Source organism: Octopus sinensis, linkage group LG13 (assembly GCF_006345805.1).
Source record: "Octopus sinensis linkage group LG13, ASM634580v1, whole genome shotgun sequence".
Taxonomy (NCBI): Eukaryota; Metazoa; Mollusca; class Cephalopoda; order Octopoda; family Octopodidae; genus Octopus; species Octopus sinensis.
The window spans coordinates 53228915-53247668 of record NC_043009.1 but is presented as its reverse complement, the minus strand read 5'-3'; the positions used below and the strand labels follow the sequence as shown (position 1 = coordinate 53247668).

Sequence of the window (18754 nt, the reverse complement as noted above, 5' to 3'; positions counted from 1 at the left end):
CCTATTTTACACATACTTAAGGGCTTTAAAAAATTAAAATATAGTTTATTGTATTCAACGTTGATAAAGTGGTATAAGGGCCTGATGATTGGGGTTACATTTTAAGAAGGGTTCCAGGAAAACACGGAGTGGCTTAGGAACCGGAAGACGTACCTCATGAAACACGTGTAGCCAAGTAATAAAACAGTTGGTATTTAAAATAAAAATTATTTTATATGGTGAGATGAAGGGGCCTACTATCTCTAAATTAAAATATATTTCTTCATTGAGAATAATTTGAACCTCTGTTATGCCGGAATGGTTATTCCCTAACAAATAAAATTTAAATATATATCGCCATGTTGATTCGCTAGCTTCTGTACGCATTTTTTTTCTCTCCTTGTTTCTCTCCGTGTTTCTTTTCTGTGTATCTTTCTGTTGAAGAGCGTAGGCTCGAAACGTAAAAGATTTGTTTTATTTATATTCCTGAGCGCCATACTAATACAATTGTTTGTTTGTATTCCACCTGCCTTCGTCTTTTGTTTATTTTCATAAAGCTTCCCGTTATATATATATATATATATATATATATATATATATATATAATTCACGACAATATCTGCTCTCGCAAACCAAAATAAAATATGGGATTTGCGGAGGGTGAAAGTTGGTAACAAAGTTGCTCGAAATTTGGGGTAGATAAACACCCGACAACTGATGATGGATCGTTCTTTATGTTACTTGTCTTGTTTTCCATTTGTTTCTCTCGTCGTTCGCATACCCAGGTTCGCCTTCGCATTTCATGTTATTTTCGTATTTCGTAATCCATGTCGGTTTCGTATTTCATGTTCTTTGCGTTTTATGACGTCCTGTATCCATATACGCATATCTATATACATATATATATATATATAAGTGTATACATATATGTATGTATGTATACATATATGTATATGCATATCTATATACATATATATGTAAGTATATACATATATATATATATATATATATATAATTATTATTATATTATTGAACACCGCGCATCCATTTCCAAGTAAGTCTGATGCGATTCTACCCTGTACTGTTCTCTCTCTTCCCCTTTCGTTTCTCCAATTCTTTTCTGTCCCCTTCTCTCCATTTCGTTTTTTTCTCTCATCTTTTCTCTAATTCTTATTTCTCCTCTTTACCGTCTTCTATCTGTCTCCTTCCCCTCTTCCTCTTTTACTCTCACTCACTCTCCCTCGTTGCTCACACGTGACCATCGTCCGTCTTTCTTTTCCTCGCGTGATAATCTTCCTTATCCTTCAGTCTGTCACATAGACCTAACGCATTCTTATCTGTCTCCTCTCCTATCTTTTCTCTTACTAATAAGAATATTCCTCCAACGTCGCTACCTTACCTCATCTGGCCTAACGATCCACCTTGTTTATTTTTGTTTGGTGTCTTGTATGTCTCCACTGCCCTGTTTTGTCACTAACTTTGACCCTCCGCAAATCCCAAATTTTATTTTGGTTCGTGGGAGCAACTGTTTTCCCAAGATACATATTGTCGTGAATTAGTTGAACTATAAAATAAATAAACAGCCGAGAACTATATTATCTGATTCAGTAATTGGACTGTGGTCATGCTAGAGCATCGTCTTAACGAGTTGTTTAGCCGAACAAATCGACCCCAATATATATTTCTTAAAAAAGTCTCGTACTTATTCTATCCGTCTCTTTTATCAAACGGATCATTTACGTGTCCTTAAATCAATAAACTCCGGTTTCGATGCTGTGGAGAGAGACAAACATAAACACAAAGATAGTGTGTGTCTGTGTGTTTATGTCAGTGTTTGTGTATGCGCGTGCATGTGTAAACAAATTAATATTCAGTACAGTTTTATAGTTACAGTTTTAAATCTTTATTTCTATTACCATTTTCCAAATTATAAAACATATTAAATATTTTTCATAAAGTTGTAACATTTCAGGTTTATTGTGTAACATTCAATGAGGAAGCCCATATTATTCAAGTAGTGGAAACTAATCATATATCTTCTGTTGCCATACCTCACGTGTAATGATTCGGCATACTACTGAACAAAATACCCCATACTGAGATGAAAACAACAACAATAATAATAATAATTATTATTATTATCTTCTCTTTCTTAGCCACAAGGGCCGACAAAAATAAGATTGGACATTACACAACATGAAGGACAAAGTGGGGTTACATAAAGTTTCATGTAAAAAAGTCGATAACATAGAAAAATATAATAAATAAAATGCCTAAAGGAGGCAAGCAACACTGGGCTACTCATGGAGAGAGACACCAAGAAAATTTCATATTAGCGGCACCAGATCAAAGTTTGTTTACCAAAAACTACAAGTCTAACGTTCTTCAAAATGGTTCTGACCTTAAATGCAGATTCTGCGATACGTTTGACGAAACAATAGACCATCTCGTCTCGGGATGTGCTGTGCTGACACCAAGTGAATACAAAAATCGCCACGATAGATAGGATAGTATTTACATTGGAAAATATGGAAACACTACAAAATCAGCACTCCTGCTTACAGGTATGAACATCATCCTGAGCCAATCGTTGAAGGTAAAAATGTCACTATTGCCTGGCATTTTTCATTCAACGCGGACAGAGCTATCCAATCTAATCGACCCGATAGATATAGTCATTAAAGGCAGGGAAGAAAATACTTGTAGACTAATGGATATAAGTATTGCCAGTCCTTCAAGGTAAAAATGCCACTATCCCCTGGGATTTTCCATTCAACGCGGACAGAACGATCCAAGCTAATCGACCAGATAGATATAGTCATTAAAGACAGGGAAGAAAATACTTGTAGACTAATGGAGGTAAGTATTGCCAGTCCTTCAAGGTAAAAATGCCACTATCCCCTGGGATTTTCCATTCAACACGGACAGAGCTATCCAAGCTAATCGACCAGATAGATATAGTCATTAAAGACAGGGAAGAAAATACTTGTAGACTAATGAAGGTAAGTATTCCCACTAATAAAAAACATATCTGTAAAGGAATTTGATAAATTAAGTAAATATAAGGACCTGGAATTTAAAACACACGTGGGTGCTTTAAGTATGGTATAAAAGGGATGTCAGAAACATTTAGATGATATCCCAGGAGAACCATGTCTCAGAGAAATCCAAAAGACTACTGACAAACATTGCCAACATCCATTTAAATGTCTGTGTTTTATTACATGAAAATATTTCGCTAGTGCCCTTGTCACCTCCCCACTCTAAGCGTTCAGTCATACTGTAACACATATTATCCTTCACCCGCCCTGGGACGTTGTGTGTGTCTCGGCAAGTGATTGTAACAAACATGCAGATTAAAAATAAATGATGATAATGATGATGATGATGATGATAATAATAATAATAATAATAATAATAATAATAATAATAATAATAGTAATAATAATAAATAATGTTACCTTTCATAAATTATTGTTTTATAGTCTTATAGTATAATATATTTTGAATCAGTCGGTACGTTTTCTTTAGACAATAGCAAAAAGAATACTTAGAATTAATAACCAACTGAGATAAGTATTTAAAACTACCCTCAGTCCTTCATTTGTTCCACGATGTTTTGCATTGGTTTTGTTACTGCGATTTTCAATACTTGAGCTACTGCCATAGTCAACAGTACCATGTTTAGTTGTGTTACTGCCAGAGCCAACGGTTGTGCTGCTGCCAGAGTCAACGGTTGTGCTGCTGCCAGAGTCAACGGTTGTGCTGCTGCCAGAGTCAACGGTTTTGCTGCTGCCAGAGTCAACGGTTTTTCTGCTGCCAGAGTCAACGGTTGTGCTGCTGCCAGAGTCAACGGTTGTGCTGCCATTGTTCTTGATTACTTCACAAATCTTCGGAAGCTGGTTAGTTATATATTCATGAAATACTTCAGCCAGTGTCTCTGAACAGCTTCTTAATGGTTTCGTCAGGTAATTTTCAATAAAGTATGACCATATCCTGTAAAGGCAAAAAATACCAAATTGAAGTTTAGTTTCAGTTTCATGGAGTGCTGAAAATTTCCTGGCTTTACAGGTATCATGAAAGGCCTGATTGCAGGCCCAACCTTCCGAGTTCCACTACAAGGCTTAGAAAAGTGAAGGACCACTGCAATGAGTGTGTGAATCTGAGAGGGGAATATGTTGAATAAAATCATAATTAACTGATCCTTCTGTATTTTCTTTTACCCAAAGCCAGGAACTTTTCAGCACCTTCTCGTATATGTGAAATATGAGGTCAGTGCCAAATTTAATGTATGAAATTGGAGCCTAATTTAATATAGTTTGCTGACAGGGTGTACTGAAGTTTTCCTCTTTTTAAATAGAATTATATATTTACAATAAAGGGTAAAGACCCCCTTCGGTCACGAATGACCATGGGATTGCACCTAGAAAGTTACCCTCCTAGACACAAGTCCGGGCAAGGTTGTTTATGGAAGAGCAGCAGTCGCCCATGCATACCAGCCTCCCCTCTCCACGCCACCAGTGTTATCTAAGGGAAAGACAAAGGTCGATACAGCTTGGCACCAGTGACGTCGCAACTCATTTCTACAGCTGAGTGAACTGGAGCAACGTGAAATAAAGTGCCTTGCTCAAGAACACAACACGCAGCCCGGTCCGGGATTCGAGCTCACAACCTCACGATCGTAAGCTCGATGCTCTAACCACTGAGCCATGCGATAAAGAGTCTGTATTTGCTCGTGTATAAATCACAATATTTTATATTTGAGTTTTAACTGGAAACACAGACCCACAACCTATATGCGGCAAATCTTTGCATCATGTTTATATACTCTTTTACTCTTTTACTTGTTTCAGTCATTTAACTGCGGCCATGCTGGAGCACCGCCTTTAATCGAGCAACTCGACCCCCGGGACTTATTCTTTTTGTAAGCCCAGTACTTATTCTATCGGTCTCTTTTGCCGAACCGCTAAGTGACGGGGACATAAACACACCAGCATTGGTTGTCAAGCAATGCTAGGGGGACAAACAGACACACAAACACATACACACACATATATATATATATATATGAAGGTCTAAACAACAATCTGAACACATGCTTCTTACTAATAATAATAACGATAATAATAATAATAATAATAGTAATAATAGTAATAATAATAGTAATAGTAATAATAATAATAGTAACAATAATAATAGTAATAATAATAATAATAATAATAGCAATAATAAGGAGGAGGAGGAGATATCTTTCTCATCCACAGAGAGAATCAATTTAAGGGAAGTAGTAAATCGATTACATCGACCCCAATGCTCAATTGGTACATATTATGTCGACCCCGAAAAAGGTGAAACGCAAAGTCTAGGCGACGACATTTGAACTCAGTGCGTAAAGTTTAAAAGAAACGCTGCTATGCCTTTACTCCGGCGTAGTAAGAATTCTTATTTTTATTGCCAACAAGGGGCTAAACATAGAGAGGACGAGCAAGGACAGACGAAGGGATTAAGTCGATTAGATCGACCCTAGTGTGTAACTGGTACTTAATTTATCGACCCCGAAAGGATGAAAGGATGAAGTCGACCTCGGCGGAATTTGAATTCAGAACGTATCGGCAGACGAAATTCCTATTTCTTTACTACCCACAAGGGGCTAAACACAGAGGGGACAAACAAGGACAGACAAACGGATTAAGTCCATTACATCGACCCCAGTGCATAACTGGTACTTAATTTATTGACCCCGAAAGGATGGAAGGCAAAGTCGACCTCGGCGGAATTAGAACTCAGAATGTAGCGGCAGACGAAATACCTATTTCTTTACTACCCACAAGGGGCTAAACACAGAGAGGACAAACAAGAACAGACAAACGGATTAAGTCGATTATACCGACCCCAGTGCGTGACTGGTACTTATTTAATCGACCCCGAAAGGATGAAAAGCAAAGTCGACCTCGGCGGAATTTGAACTCAGAACGTAACGGCAGACGAAATACGGCTACGCATTTCGCCCGGCGTGTTTAGCCCCTCGTGGGTAATAACGAAACAGATATTTCGCCTGCCTTTACGTTCTGAGTTCAAATTCCGCCGAAGTAGACTTTGCCTTTCATTCTTTCTGGGTCGATAAATTAATTCCAGCTACACACTGGGGTCGATGTAATCAACTTAATCCGTTTGTGTGTCCTTATTTGTCCCCTCTATATTTAGCCCCTTGTGGGTAGTAAAGAAATGGGTATTTCGTCTGTCTTTATGTTCTGAGTTCAAATTCCGCCGAGGTCGACTTTGCCTTTCATCCGTTCGGGGTCGATTAAATAAGTACCAGTTACGCACTGGGGTCGATATAATCGACTTAATCCGTTTGCCTGTCCTTGTTTCTCCTCTCTGTGTTTAGCCCCTTGTGGGTAGTAAAGAAATAGGTATATCAACATAATATCAACACTAACATCTGTCAAACGAGAGATATGTGTGAGAGTGTGAGGCATATGTGTGTATGGGTGTGCGCATGTGTTTGTGTGTGTGTGTGTGTTTGTGCGTGTGTGCGCGTGTATGGTTTACTTCTCATAGTAGACTTCATGCAGGATCCGAATTTCAGAAGGATGAGTGATTAGACTAAATACTGTACAACGCTCTGTATCATAGTCTCAATCCTCAGTCAAGTGGAATGTGGAAGCACTCCGTCGGTTACGACGACGAGGGTTCCGGTTGATCCGAATCAACGGAACAGCCTGCTCGTGAAATTATTGTGTAAGTGGCTGAGCACTCCACAGACACGTGTACCCTTAACGTAGTTCTCGGGGATATTCAGCGTGACACAGAGAGTGACAAGGCCGGCCCTTTGAAATACAGATACACCAGAAACAGGAAGTAAGAGTGAGAGAAAGTTGTGGTGAAAGAGTACAGCAGGGATCACCACCATCCCCTGCCGGAGCCTCGTGGAGCTTTAGGTGTTTTCGCTCAATAAACACTCACAACGCCCGGTCTGGGAATCGAAACCGCGATCCTACGACCGCGAGTCCGCTGCTCTAACCACTGGGCCATTGCGCCTCCACCCTCAGTCAAGTACTATAAAATAAAAAAAAACTAAATATGTTGTAATTACGTACCCACATGGATTTTGTAGTATTGTAATATTATTGTCCTGTCTCTCTTCATGTAACTCCTCGATGAAGACAGATAAATTAAATTTCGCCCTGCTATTATTATAACACGGGAGCTTGTCGCGTACATCTGAAACAGAAAGAAGCAAAAATGAGATTTACTCGAATATCTTACATTTCAAATTCGTATACAGATGTGTGTTTATGTATGCATGCATGCAGCATGTAAGTAAGTATGTGTTCTTATACACATGGCTGTGTGCTAAGAAGCTTACTTCCCAACCACGTGGTTCCAGGTTCAGTCCCACAGCATGGTACATGGGGCAAGTGTCTTCTACTATAGCCTCGGTCCGACCAGAGCCTTGTGGGTGGAATTTGTAGACGGAAATTGAAATATACATACATGCATACATGCATGCATGCATACATGCATACATGCATACATACATACATACATACATACATACATACGTGTGTGTGTGTGTGTGTGTGTGTGTATGTGAGAGTGCATGTGTGTGAGTGTGGGTGTCTTTGTGTTTGTTTCCCCACAACCACCGCTTGACAAACGGTGTTGGTGTGTTTACGTGCCTGTATATTAGCAGTTCGACAAAAGAGAACTATAGAATAAGTACTAGGCTTAAAACAGTACTAGGGTCGAGTCATTCGGTTGAAATCCTTCAAGGCAATGCCCCAGCATGACCGCAGTCTAATAATTGACATATGTAATAAATGAAATATATGAGTGTCTGTGTGTGTGTGTCTGCTCGCGCGCGCGTATTGCATCAGACATCTTGAAAGAATAATGTTACTTCTGCACAAGAGCACATTATTGTCACATCCCGCGCACATAGGTATGGAAACGTATGTACAGGAACATTATCATTATCAAAAAATAACAAGCAAGATAAATATGTTTCTACCGAAACTACAGATATGGAACAACAGTCTATCGCTGGAAAGATCCTAGCGGAAGCTAAGCTGTAAAGAGCTTAGCTAAGTTTATACTGAAAAAGTTCTGGCTAAGATTACACTCGGTTACTGGAAAAGTCGTAACGACGGTTAAAATAACTGGTCCGATTTGTAAAAACGTCATAAGAGAGTCACATTGACGCTTCTTCTACAAAGACACAGGGCACAGTCGAAACGATATTTGTTTCAAGACAATTTTAGATGAAATTGCAGTTAGCAAGAACAAAACCTGTTGAATTTATTTGTCGATCTGTCTGAATGTTTTGACACTATAAACAGCTATTGATGAGATCAAATCTGGTGAAAATATCATGTCTGCCAAATCCACCGTCGTAATGAACGAAGCCATATGTTTTTAAAACACATCTCCGAATCAAAATATAACAGCCAGCGCCATCGCACGTTTGAATATGCGTCATAAATACTCATCAGTATTTTACCCTAAGATTGTTTCAAGAGCGTGTGTTTATTTAATACTATGAGGATATATTATGACAGTTTCTTTCCCATAACCATCCACGATTAGATCTTCCACTCTATTTTACAATTCTTCTGCTGGTATATCTGACCAGTCTCTCTATACCTCCTCTATTTTCTCCTCTACTTCCTTCTTTCGTTTTTGGTTCTCTGTCGGAGAGCTCACCAGTTCAATAAACGTCACCTCTTTATTATTTTTCTTTATTTCCGTCCCCTCTTCTTCGGCAGGCTGCTCTTCGCGTTGTTGTTCCTCTACTTCACTTTCTTACTGAGGGCACTTTGCTTTCATATGTCCTTTTTGTTTACATAGAAAACATGTTGGAGGTCTTCCCTCCACCACCACTCTTAGCGTAATGTCTTCCGGTAGAAGAATCTCTTCTACAATTCCATTTAGGTCTTTTAATTCAACTTGTATTGCAATTTCTAGGCCGTTGGCTCATCAATTAACTTTCTTCGTTCTGGTTCCGCTCATTTATATTATTTTTCGTATTACTTTCCAAGAGTACTTTTTAAATCTTGTTTGTGAACATATCTTTTTCCTATTTAAATTTAATTTCTTCTAGCGTTACCGGCAAATCGCATACTACATTGCACAAATTGTTCTTCAGTTCCATTTCTAGTTTTAACGATGCAATCACCTTTTCTTCAAAAGGTTCTTTATATTCTGAAATTAGCCTAGATAACCCATTTGCATGTCCCATTTTCTTTGATGGCAAAAACTTCATCTGAAAATCATAGTTCAACAGCACTGTAAACAGTTTGCTGAATGCGTGGGGATACCTTTTTCCGAACCGAAAACAGACAGTAACTGTTGGTGATCAGTTTGGAGTGTGAACTTTCTACCGTGTAGGAATTTATGGAATTTCCTTACTGCGGAAATTAATGATAAAGTCTCTTTCCGATCTGGGTATAGCTTTTTACTGCTGGTAGAACACTTGATGCATGTGCAATAGCTTTGATTTTACCATCATTAAATTTATGCAATATCACAGCTCCAATACCATATTCACTGGCATCCGATGCCACAATTATTTACAGGTTTGGGTCGAAATGAGTTAACGATAACTCTGATGTTAACCTCTTTATTAATTCCTCGAATGCTTTCCGACATTCGTTTGTTCAGTCCCATTTTGTGTCTTTCTTTAACGAATTATTCAACGGAGCTCTTAGCTCATACATTTTAGGTATGTATACCTGGTACTAACTTACCAGACACAAAAATGCTTGCAATGTTGTTTTGTTAGTGAGAACAGGCATAATTTTATCGCGTCGACCCTAGAAGAGTTCGGTTTTTATCTGTTTTCATTGATCACCTGTCCCAAGTACTTTATTTTTATTTTTAAAAAATCGCATTTATTTTCACTTACTTTAAATCCATAGTCGCTTATTCTTCTGAAAACATTTTTTGTTCAATATGCTGGTCCGTCGATTAACTTTTGATTAATATGTCATCCAAGTATGAGACCCCAAACTCACAGTGTGCTAACACAATGTCCATCACTTGCTGAAATATTGCTGGTGTGAAGGCGGCGAACTGGCAGAATCGTTAGCACGCCGGGCGAAATGCTTAGCAGTATTTCGTCTGCCGCTACGTTCTGAGTTCAAATTCCGCCGAGGTCGACTTTGCCTTTCATTCTTTCGGGGTCAATTAAATAAGTACCAGTTACGCATTGGGGTCGATAAAATCGACTTAATCCGGTTGTCTGTTCTTGTTTGTCCTGTCTGTGTTTAGCCCTTTGTGGGTAGTAAAGAAATAGGTATTTTATCTAACCCTAACTAACCCTAAATAACCCTAACTCTAACCCTAAATAACCCTAACTCTAACCCTAAATCTAAAATAGATTGAAATGCAATAGATCGATACTAGGGCCATAATTATGGGTGACATTTTCATTTGACACCGCTAGAAAAAAATCCCATTTTCCGTAGCAGTGTCGTATGAAATTGTCACCCATAATTATAACCCTAGTATCGATCTATTGCATTTCAATCTATTTTAGATTTAGGGTGAGAGTTAGGATTAGTTAGTTAGTTAGGGTTAGTTAGGGGTGGGGGAAGGGTATCTTTTTTCTTCACAAATGTAAATAAACCCAATCTGTTTCTTAAAGGAGGGACATATTCATTATGCACAGAATGTTATTTACCTAAATGAACGTAAGCGATTGGTTAAAATTGCCGAAATGCTCGAAATTAAAGACGAAATATGTTACAACATATAGAATTTTCTTCTCAATAAAGCCAAGAAAAAATGATGTTTTATAAACACATTCTACCAGTATACGAAGTTTAAAAGTGTTTAGTTTAACTAGAAATTGTGTTAAAAAGTGCCGTTCAAAAGGAAAAAAATCCCCCTTTACCTCTGAGAAAGATGAAAAACTAAGATCTTACCTTGTTTGTGTTCACACAATTTTTTGTTAAGTTCATCATAGATATCGACATCAGTTCCTTTAAGAAAGTCTTGCTCGGAAAATTCGTCACACCCATTTGTTGCGTTACGTTGGCAGTCAAGAATCTTTTGTTTGTCACTTGGTTTATCACTAGAAACAGAAATAAAGTTATACTGATATGCTTTTCCTTTGACAAGATATGACTTTTAGGTTCATTCACCATATGATGTATGTCTGAAGCATGCAGTATTTTATAGAAATGACCCCCTCCCCCCCAACCCGCCAGTAAGACAACAATTAAAATAGCACTCTGTATATCGTACTTAAAGTGGATATACTGTAGAAGCCACAGTACTGCGGTATTTGTTTTTGAGAAAGTATCTAGTATAGATGTATACTGCGAAAAGTCACAGAAATATCAGTGGCGGCGGCGGCGGTGGTGGTGGTGGTGGTGGTGGTGTACTTTTTAGCACTATACGTATTTACAAAGAAGCTTCCTCAAGATGAATATTGTTGTTTAGTGGCTTTGGATAGAATATCCACGTTAAATAGGATGTAAAGAACGTTTTTTTTTTTGTTTTTTTTTTATGAACCAATAATGAACGAATTAATTAAAATGATTAATAAACAGTAATTCCACCAGAATTGAATTTGACCATTACAAATTTAATGTCACTAAACATAGAAAAGCCACTTGCTCATGCCCTGCTCTATTGCTATTTCAGCCCTTATTAACATAGTCATGTTCAGTGGGGTTCCAGTCATAGCCATCCCATCTGTTTTTTTGTGCGTGAAGGAAATGATTACATTATTTTAAGTATCTTTATAATTTATTGAAGACAGTAGATGTGAATGAGGTTAGACTGCACTTCTAGTATACTGCTTGTCTAGAGGCTTTGCCCTACTTGTAAAGAGATTAATTCTAGCTCTGGCGAAATTTGAACGCAAATCATAAAGAAACAAACGAAATATAGAAGACGATGTTCTACCGTGATTGCAAATACCACAGCAATTTTAGGGGTTGGGTAAATTGGTTACATCGACCCTAGTATTCAGCTGATACTGATTTTATTGATCCAAAGTGGTGAAACGCAAAGTCGAAATAGGTGGACTTTAAACTCTGAACGTAAAGATGGACGAAATGCCGTTAAACATTTTACCCGGCGTCTTAAAGATTCCGCCAACTCGCCGCCTTTATACCATAGTATATTTGTTTCAAATTTTGGCACGATGCCACTAATTTTGGGGATGTTCTAAATGGATTAGATCGACCCCAATATTCAACTCGTACTTACTTTATCCATCCCAAAAGGATGAAAAGCAAAGGCGACCCCGGCCTTTGAACTCAGAACGTACAGCCAAAGAAAATGCTGCTAAGCACTTTTTCCGGGGCGGTAACGATTCTCGCCGCCTTAATACCGCAGTATATTAACTTCCAATATAAATACAATCCTTAAGGCGGCGAGCGGGCAGTTTCGTTAGCACGCCGGGGGAAATGTTTAGCAGTATTTCGCCCGTCGCTACGTTCTGAGTTCAAATTCCGCCGAGGTCGACTTTGCCTTTCATCCTTTCGGAGTCGATAAATTAAGTACCACTTAAGCACTGGGGTCGATGTAATCGACTTAATCCGTTTGTCTGTCCTTGTTTGTCCCCTCTATGTTTAGCTCCTTGTGGGCAAAAAGAAATAAGTAATAGAAAGGGGAACGATCTTTAGAATAAGCTTGAGAATTATTGACCTTTAAGAAAGTAGCGGACATATCAACTTACCTGCATAAATAATCGAGTTTATTTGTTAACTCATTAATATTAGAGAATTCCGTAAAGAAAGATTTGCATTCCAAATACTTGATTTTTGCATCAAGTAAACAACCATGGCATACTGGTATACACAGAAGAAAGGTAACTGAAATACAAAATGTTTAAACAATTAAACAAAGTATCTTCACCTCTTTCTCTCTCTCTCTCTCTCTCTCTCTCACTCTCACACACACACACACACACCACACACATACCTTTACACAAACATATATACATACATTATGTGTGCATATAGACACATACATGCATGTATTTACATATACGTATGAATGGGACATACTTGTGTGTGTGTTTCTGCATGTATTTTATACTAGCAGCATAGCCCGGCGTTGCCCGGGTTTGTAAGAGACCCTAGTAGGCAACGACTAATCCCAATCTAGTCCTTTCCCTCTAGGGAACGAAGGCGCATGTGTAGGTTGCAATGTCTTCTCTTCACTCGAATACTTCTGTGTATACAATGTTCCTAGCTGTCCCTTTGGGCGAAAACATGAAAACATCATTGTGCCTCCCAACGCGTGAACAGCCACGTACAGCCCAGGAAGTGTGTTGCATATAAAAACTTAGATTCTCGACCCCATGTCGAATTTATCGATTCTTTCAGAACTGGGGGAACTTTTCAAATTTTTCGCTGCGTTAGTTTTGAATTATGACATTGGGCTATGTGTGTGTCAAGTTGCATCAGAATCGGTTGAAAGCCGTGGTCAGGGTGAGGGTACAACCTGACAGACACACAGACACACAGACAGACAAACTGCCGTTTATATAGAGAGAGATATACACACCCACACACACACACACATAAATACATTTATATATATATATATATATATATATATACATATTCGACGGTATTTTTTCACTTTCTGTCTGTTAAATCCACTCACAAGAACTTGGCAAACCCAAGGTGCCACGCAGAGGGTCTGAATCCAGAATCATGCAGTTGGAAAGCAAGCTTCTTGCCACATACTTTTTTCGTTAACATTATTATTATTACTATTATTATTACTATTATTATTACTATTATTATTACTATTATTATTATTATTATTATTATTATTATTATTATTATTATTATCATTATTATCATTATTATTATTATTATTATTATCATCATTATTATTATTATCATTATTATTATTATCATTATTATTATTATCATTATTACTATTATTATTATTATTATTATTATTATTATCATTATTATTATTATCATTATTACTATTATCATTATTATTATTATCATTATTATCATTATTATTATTATCATTATTACAATTATTATCATTATTATTGAGAGAACGATGCATGTAATCAAAGGGACATTCGTGTACAAATATACGAAGCCCAATATATCCATCACGACTACCTGTCTGATAAGTGTACACCAGGCACATGCCTCACAACCATATGTGGGCGATATGGTGACCTCATGTCAAGATAAATAGCGCATGACCTTGCAGGTGGGGCCCAGTTAGAATTTTTTTTCGGGTCGAGTAGTCCATCCTGCTCAAAAGGTCGCTGAGTGAAGGTTGCTTAAAGATGATGAATGAAACAGCCATGTTTCCAGAGGTAAACTATTCAAACCCTTAAGAATTTCTCTCAATACATGACTATGATGTTTCCCCACTACTCTTGCTTGTGATCAGAGATGCATATATCGTCCGACACTAATGGACATGCTCAACTGGTTAAGGTCAAGCAAGTGACTGTCTGTCCAGCAAAAAATTGATTTGCAGACAATTCTCTATAAAATGATTGGAGTCAAAAGTAAAAGAGCAGAGCAGGTAGCACACCAGCAAATTAGAGAATTCCGTAAAGAAAGCTTTGCACTCCAAATACTTGATTTTTGCATCTAAGACCAATTTGGAAAAGCAAAATCTATGCGTCTAGCGGAAACTGTCTAAGTGAGGTTCGTGTCAGAGGAGGTGGCCAAAAATCATCTAACATCCCCCATTTACCTTTTACCATTTATATTACTAAGCATAATAATAGACCGATATACACAGTTGCTGGTTGGTGGCTGCGATTCTTTCCGACATAGAAGCGAAAACTACTATTCTACGAACAGAGAGAATGCAGAAGCAGAACTGATTAGGATTGATAATGCAATTATCAGTAGGAGCAGACCACCCAAGCGTCGAGGCCATCCCATATTACATAAGCCTACTAAATGGCACAAAGCTTCGGCTGTTGAGGGCAGAAAGCAAGATGTCCCCTGTGTGGTAACGCAAATCACCCCAAAGCTTTCTGCCCACAACAAAAGAGAGAAGTGCGCACCCTGTTTTGCTGACGACACCACCACCACAATAATAACAACAACAACAGCACCAGCAAAAATAGGTAATCACTACAGCTGAAAAGCAACAGTGAAACAGCTGTAGAAGCAACTGCAATCACAGCAGCACCGACGACAGTAGCAGTAACAACAACAATAACAATAGTGGATGCAACAAATGCAAACGCAACAGAGAACATACGAATATCTACGGCTTCCACAACTATACAGCAGCAAAAACAACTTCATTAGAATCCCTCACAACAACATTATCAACAGAAAGATAGCAAAAAGTTTGGGGTAGTATATGTATATGTTGTCCAAAACTTAAATTTGCCAGCTACACTGACCACAACTTGGGACCTATATGGTCGACATAGGTAGACGTCGTAGTAGGGCCCCGGTTCCTGGAAGCAGAACGCGTCGACCCAGCGCGCCGAGCTTGCAGAGAGCGAATTAGTTAAGCGGCCTTTAAGGGATCAATTATAAGCAACAAATGGCGGTTCGTCCTGAGAAAAGCGACTGGATTAGAATCAATTAGATTTAATTGTGAAGATAAATTAAAAGTGAATAGTAACTTAGAAGGGGCACTTTGGATAGGCATTGCAATCGAGGTAGTCTCGATAAGATAGGCTCTTGGCCAATTATTATGTGTGAAGCACGATGGCTGCATGTTTAAGGCTAAGGCTTGTACTCTAAGACACAAAGGGACAAAGCTGGATGATGGACCCAAGTGGCTGAGGTGCAAGGTAGCAACAAAGACAATTCGGTCTATGGTGGAACATAATGGCCACAGGTTACTCAAGCAGATGTATTCGGTGTTTCAGCACCACTTCATTGACTGTTCTAGACAAATGGTGGGTCGGAATGCAGGATAGATTTCAGTTCCAACAGAAAGAAACTAAACAAGGAGGAACAAATAAAGGATTTTAGACCCATAACTATAAAACGCATACTTCAAACTTTTGGCCAAGGAATTAGCAAAGAGGTCGGCCCCTGGGGATGCGCAAACACGCACCTCCCTGAATAGATCTATCTTCGACAACCTACACCTCGTGCGAAACATGTATTGCAAGAAGTGTAGGTGAATTCCTGATCACCTTAGATTCTAAATTTTGTATCCATCAAAATCTTACAATAGGTTAGATCACCAAACCCTGGCGCCTGTTCTCATAGCAATTAGTCTTGGTCTCGTCCTCTGCCTTGGCAACCTATCAGAACCATTCGTCATCATACGTTCAGTCCGTCAAATCTTCCTCTTTCGTCTATTCTGTAGATATTGCCCTTGAGCTACTGCTGCGAAAACTAGAGATTCAAAAGGGCATTCTGCAAGTACTTGGAGTGAAAGAACTGTATAATCATACGTTGACGATGCCACCATCATCGTGTTAGACACTAGGCACAAGGGGTTTATTGGTAGTATTCTGGGCCTCGATAAGAATCAACAAGCTGATCTGTCTTGGAGCCATAAAGTTTTGGCCTGGCTGTGCTACTGGGGTGGAGAGGCATTACTCTACAGGCATGGTAGTGCTATCAGCTGGACTTACCAGACACATGCGCAGAGCGACTAAACTTTTCTGCACGTACTGAGCATCGTTGACTTGTGAAGTTAGGTCAAGCACCTGCTGTCACCTATAAGATGGATTCGGGTATCAGTTGAATACATCATGAAGATCATCCCACTGCTTTTCTGTCGTCGAGAAAGACAGTGTTTATCTGTCTGGTGACCTTAGCACACTCCTTGTCCTGTTTCCCTCATATAATATACACTCCTTTTTCTGTTTGCCTCATATATATATATATATATATATATATATATATATATATATAATTAGGGCTCAGTAAAATAATTTACTTTGCCACATACTGAAAATAATTAATAATTAATTGATTTTATCCTTTATTATTGATATATATATATATATATATATATATATATATATATATAGATACACACACACACTGACGCACACACACACACAAACACATACGAGACGGTGCTGTAAAGTTCCTGGGTTCCTGGCTTTGGATACTTGAAAATACAGGAGGATCAGTTAATTATGGTTTTATTCAACATATTCCCCTCTCAGTCTGACACACTTACTGTAGCGGTCCAGCAGATTTTCTAAGACCACCTGTAAAGCAACTCGGAAGGTTAGGCCTCCAACCAGGCCTTTCGCGACACCCTTAAATCCAGGAGCTATTCAGCACCTCCACCTCTGTGCGTGTGTGTGTGTAAATCTGTACAGAAAGAATTTGTTCTTTCTTAGTGATATATTATCCAAGCGTACACCAGTTTTGCACAAACACAATTAACGTTACTGGAAATTTTTCCTTTACTAGTGTTTATCGTTGGTTCTTCTTCAATATAAGTACTTTATATTTTTGAAAATACAGTTGTCGCTATGGAGATTTCCATCATCATTATTTTCGAGTAAATATAAATGAATAATTAAATGACCAAAATGGCGAAAAAATGAACGATAATGTGACTTACACGATAAACGAAGGAAGGGAATAAATCTAAGAGACTCCCCGCTAGGATCTAAACATATAAACATACAATCTATAAAAAGAAAAGGCGATAAGCGTAATATTAACAACAAAATTGATAATATATAAATATTGATAAAATTAATATAAATACTAATACTAACAATAGCAACAACAAACATAAAAGAAAACAATAAAAGTGTCAGGATTGGTAAAGGAAATATTGACATAGTAAATAATAATGCAAGCAGTAAACAAACTGACATGAATAATCTTAGATTAATGATAAGACTCCAGACAGAAAATTAATAATAATGAGGTTAACTGTGAAGGCATAGAATGCAAGCTCAACATTATTAGTAAGAGAAAAGGGAGCGTTACTAAAAATAAAACTTGTAATTGTGCTAAAGGTAAACAGTGTCCATTAAATTTTTTGTGGGGGGAAAAGGATTATATGAACGTAAGGTTGTATCTGTGCGACAGGATTACTACTATGTAGGTTCAGCGGAAAATTACATAGAAAGAAGGATATGTAATCAGGAAAACACCTTCAGGGATAGAAAAAAGAGGCTAGCACCAGTCTTAGTATACTAATTTGGTCGATAAAGGATAAAAATGAGGATTATACACTTACGTGGGAAATAATTAGCCGAGCAAAATCTTATAGCAATGGGAACAAAAAATGCGAACATTGAATCGAAGAAATTTACCAGATCCTTAAGTCTAGCATCAAAGCACAAATTAATCGACAAAAGGGAAAGAGGACCCTGTTGTGTTCATGAAGTTAAATATACATTTAATAAATTTTTAAGTAGATAGGGTTACAATAAACACTGTGTATATAATACCTATGAATCGTTCACACAGTTAAATATACATTCAATAAATTTAAATATATCAGTTGTTGACTGCCATGACACTGCATCCTTTAAGGCCCTCATGCTTCCCGAAATCCGTCGAAACTACACCTGATTATATATACACTTTAGATGAGTTGTAGTGCACCTGAGCACTGTACACAATTATTATTATTATTATTATTATATATGGTTAAGATAAACACCGTGTAAATAAAACCTATGAATCATGTATCTATACTATAATTTAAATAGACTGAACTATATATGTATGAATCCAACCTATCAATTAATATATTTCAATAGATAATTATATTTACTAGTAACTAATATAAATTTTGCAGTGTGGAAGGTGTTTATAAGCCATTTAAAAATAGACAAAAACCGTTTGATTCACTTCAACAT

The 18754-nt window shown here is 37.8% G+C and overlaps 1 protein-coding gene across 2 annotated transcripts in view; it reads right to left on the bottom strand.

The window, feature by feature from the left end:
* Positions 1 to 3386: 3386 nt before the first annotated feature.
* LOC115218299 overlaps positions 3387 to 18754 on the bottom strand; it is a 36377-nt gene continuing 21009 nt past the window's right edge. Inside the window, exons 2-6 of one of the 2 annotated variants that reach the window (XM_036508353.1) lie at positions 12674 to 12809; positions 10908 to 11056; positions 7080 to 7203; positions 3845 to 3975; positions 3387 to 3727 (exon numbers count right to left, since the gene is read on the bottom strand). In XM_036508353.1, coding sequence (XP_036364246.1) covers positions 3507 to 3727; positions 3845 to 3975; positions 7080 to 7203; positions 10908 to 11056; positions 12674 to 12809 — 761 coding nt within the window. In that variant the 3' untranslated portion in view covers positions 3387 to 3506. Of the gene's footprint in view, positions 3976 to 7079; positions 7204 to 10907; positions 11057 to 12673; positions 12810 to 18754 lie in introns of both variants that reach the window. The other variant, XM_036508352.1, reaches the window with a different exon arrangement.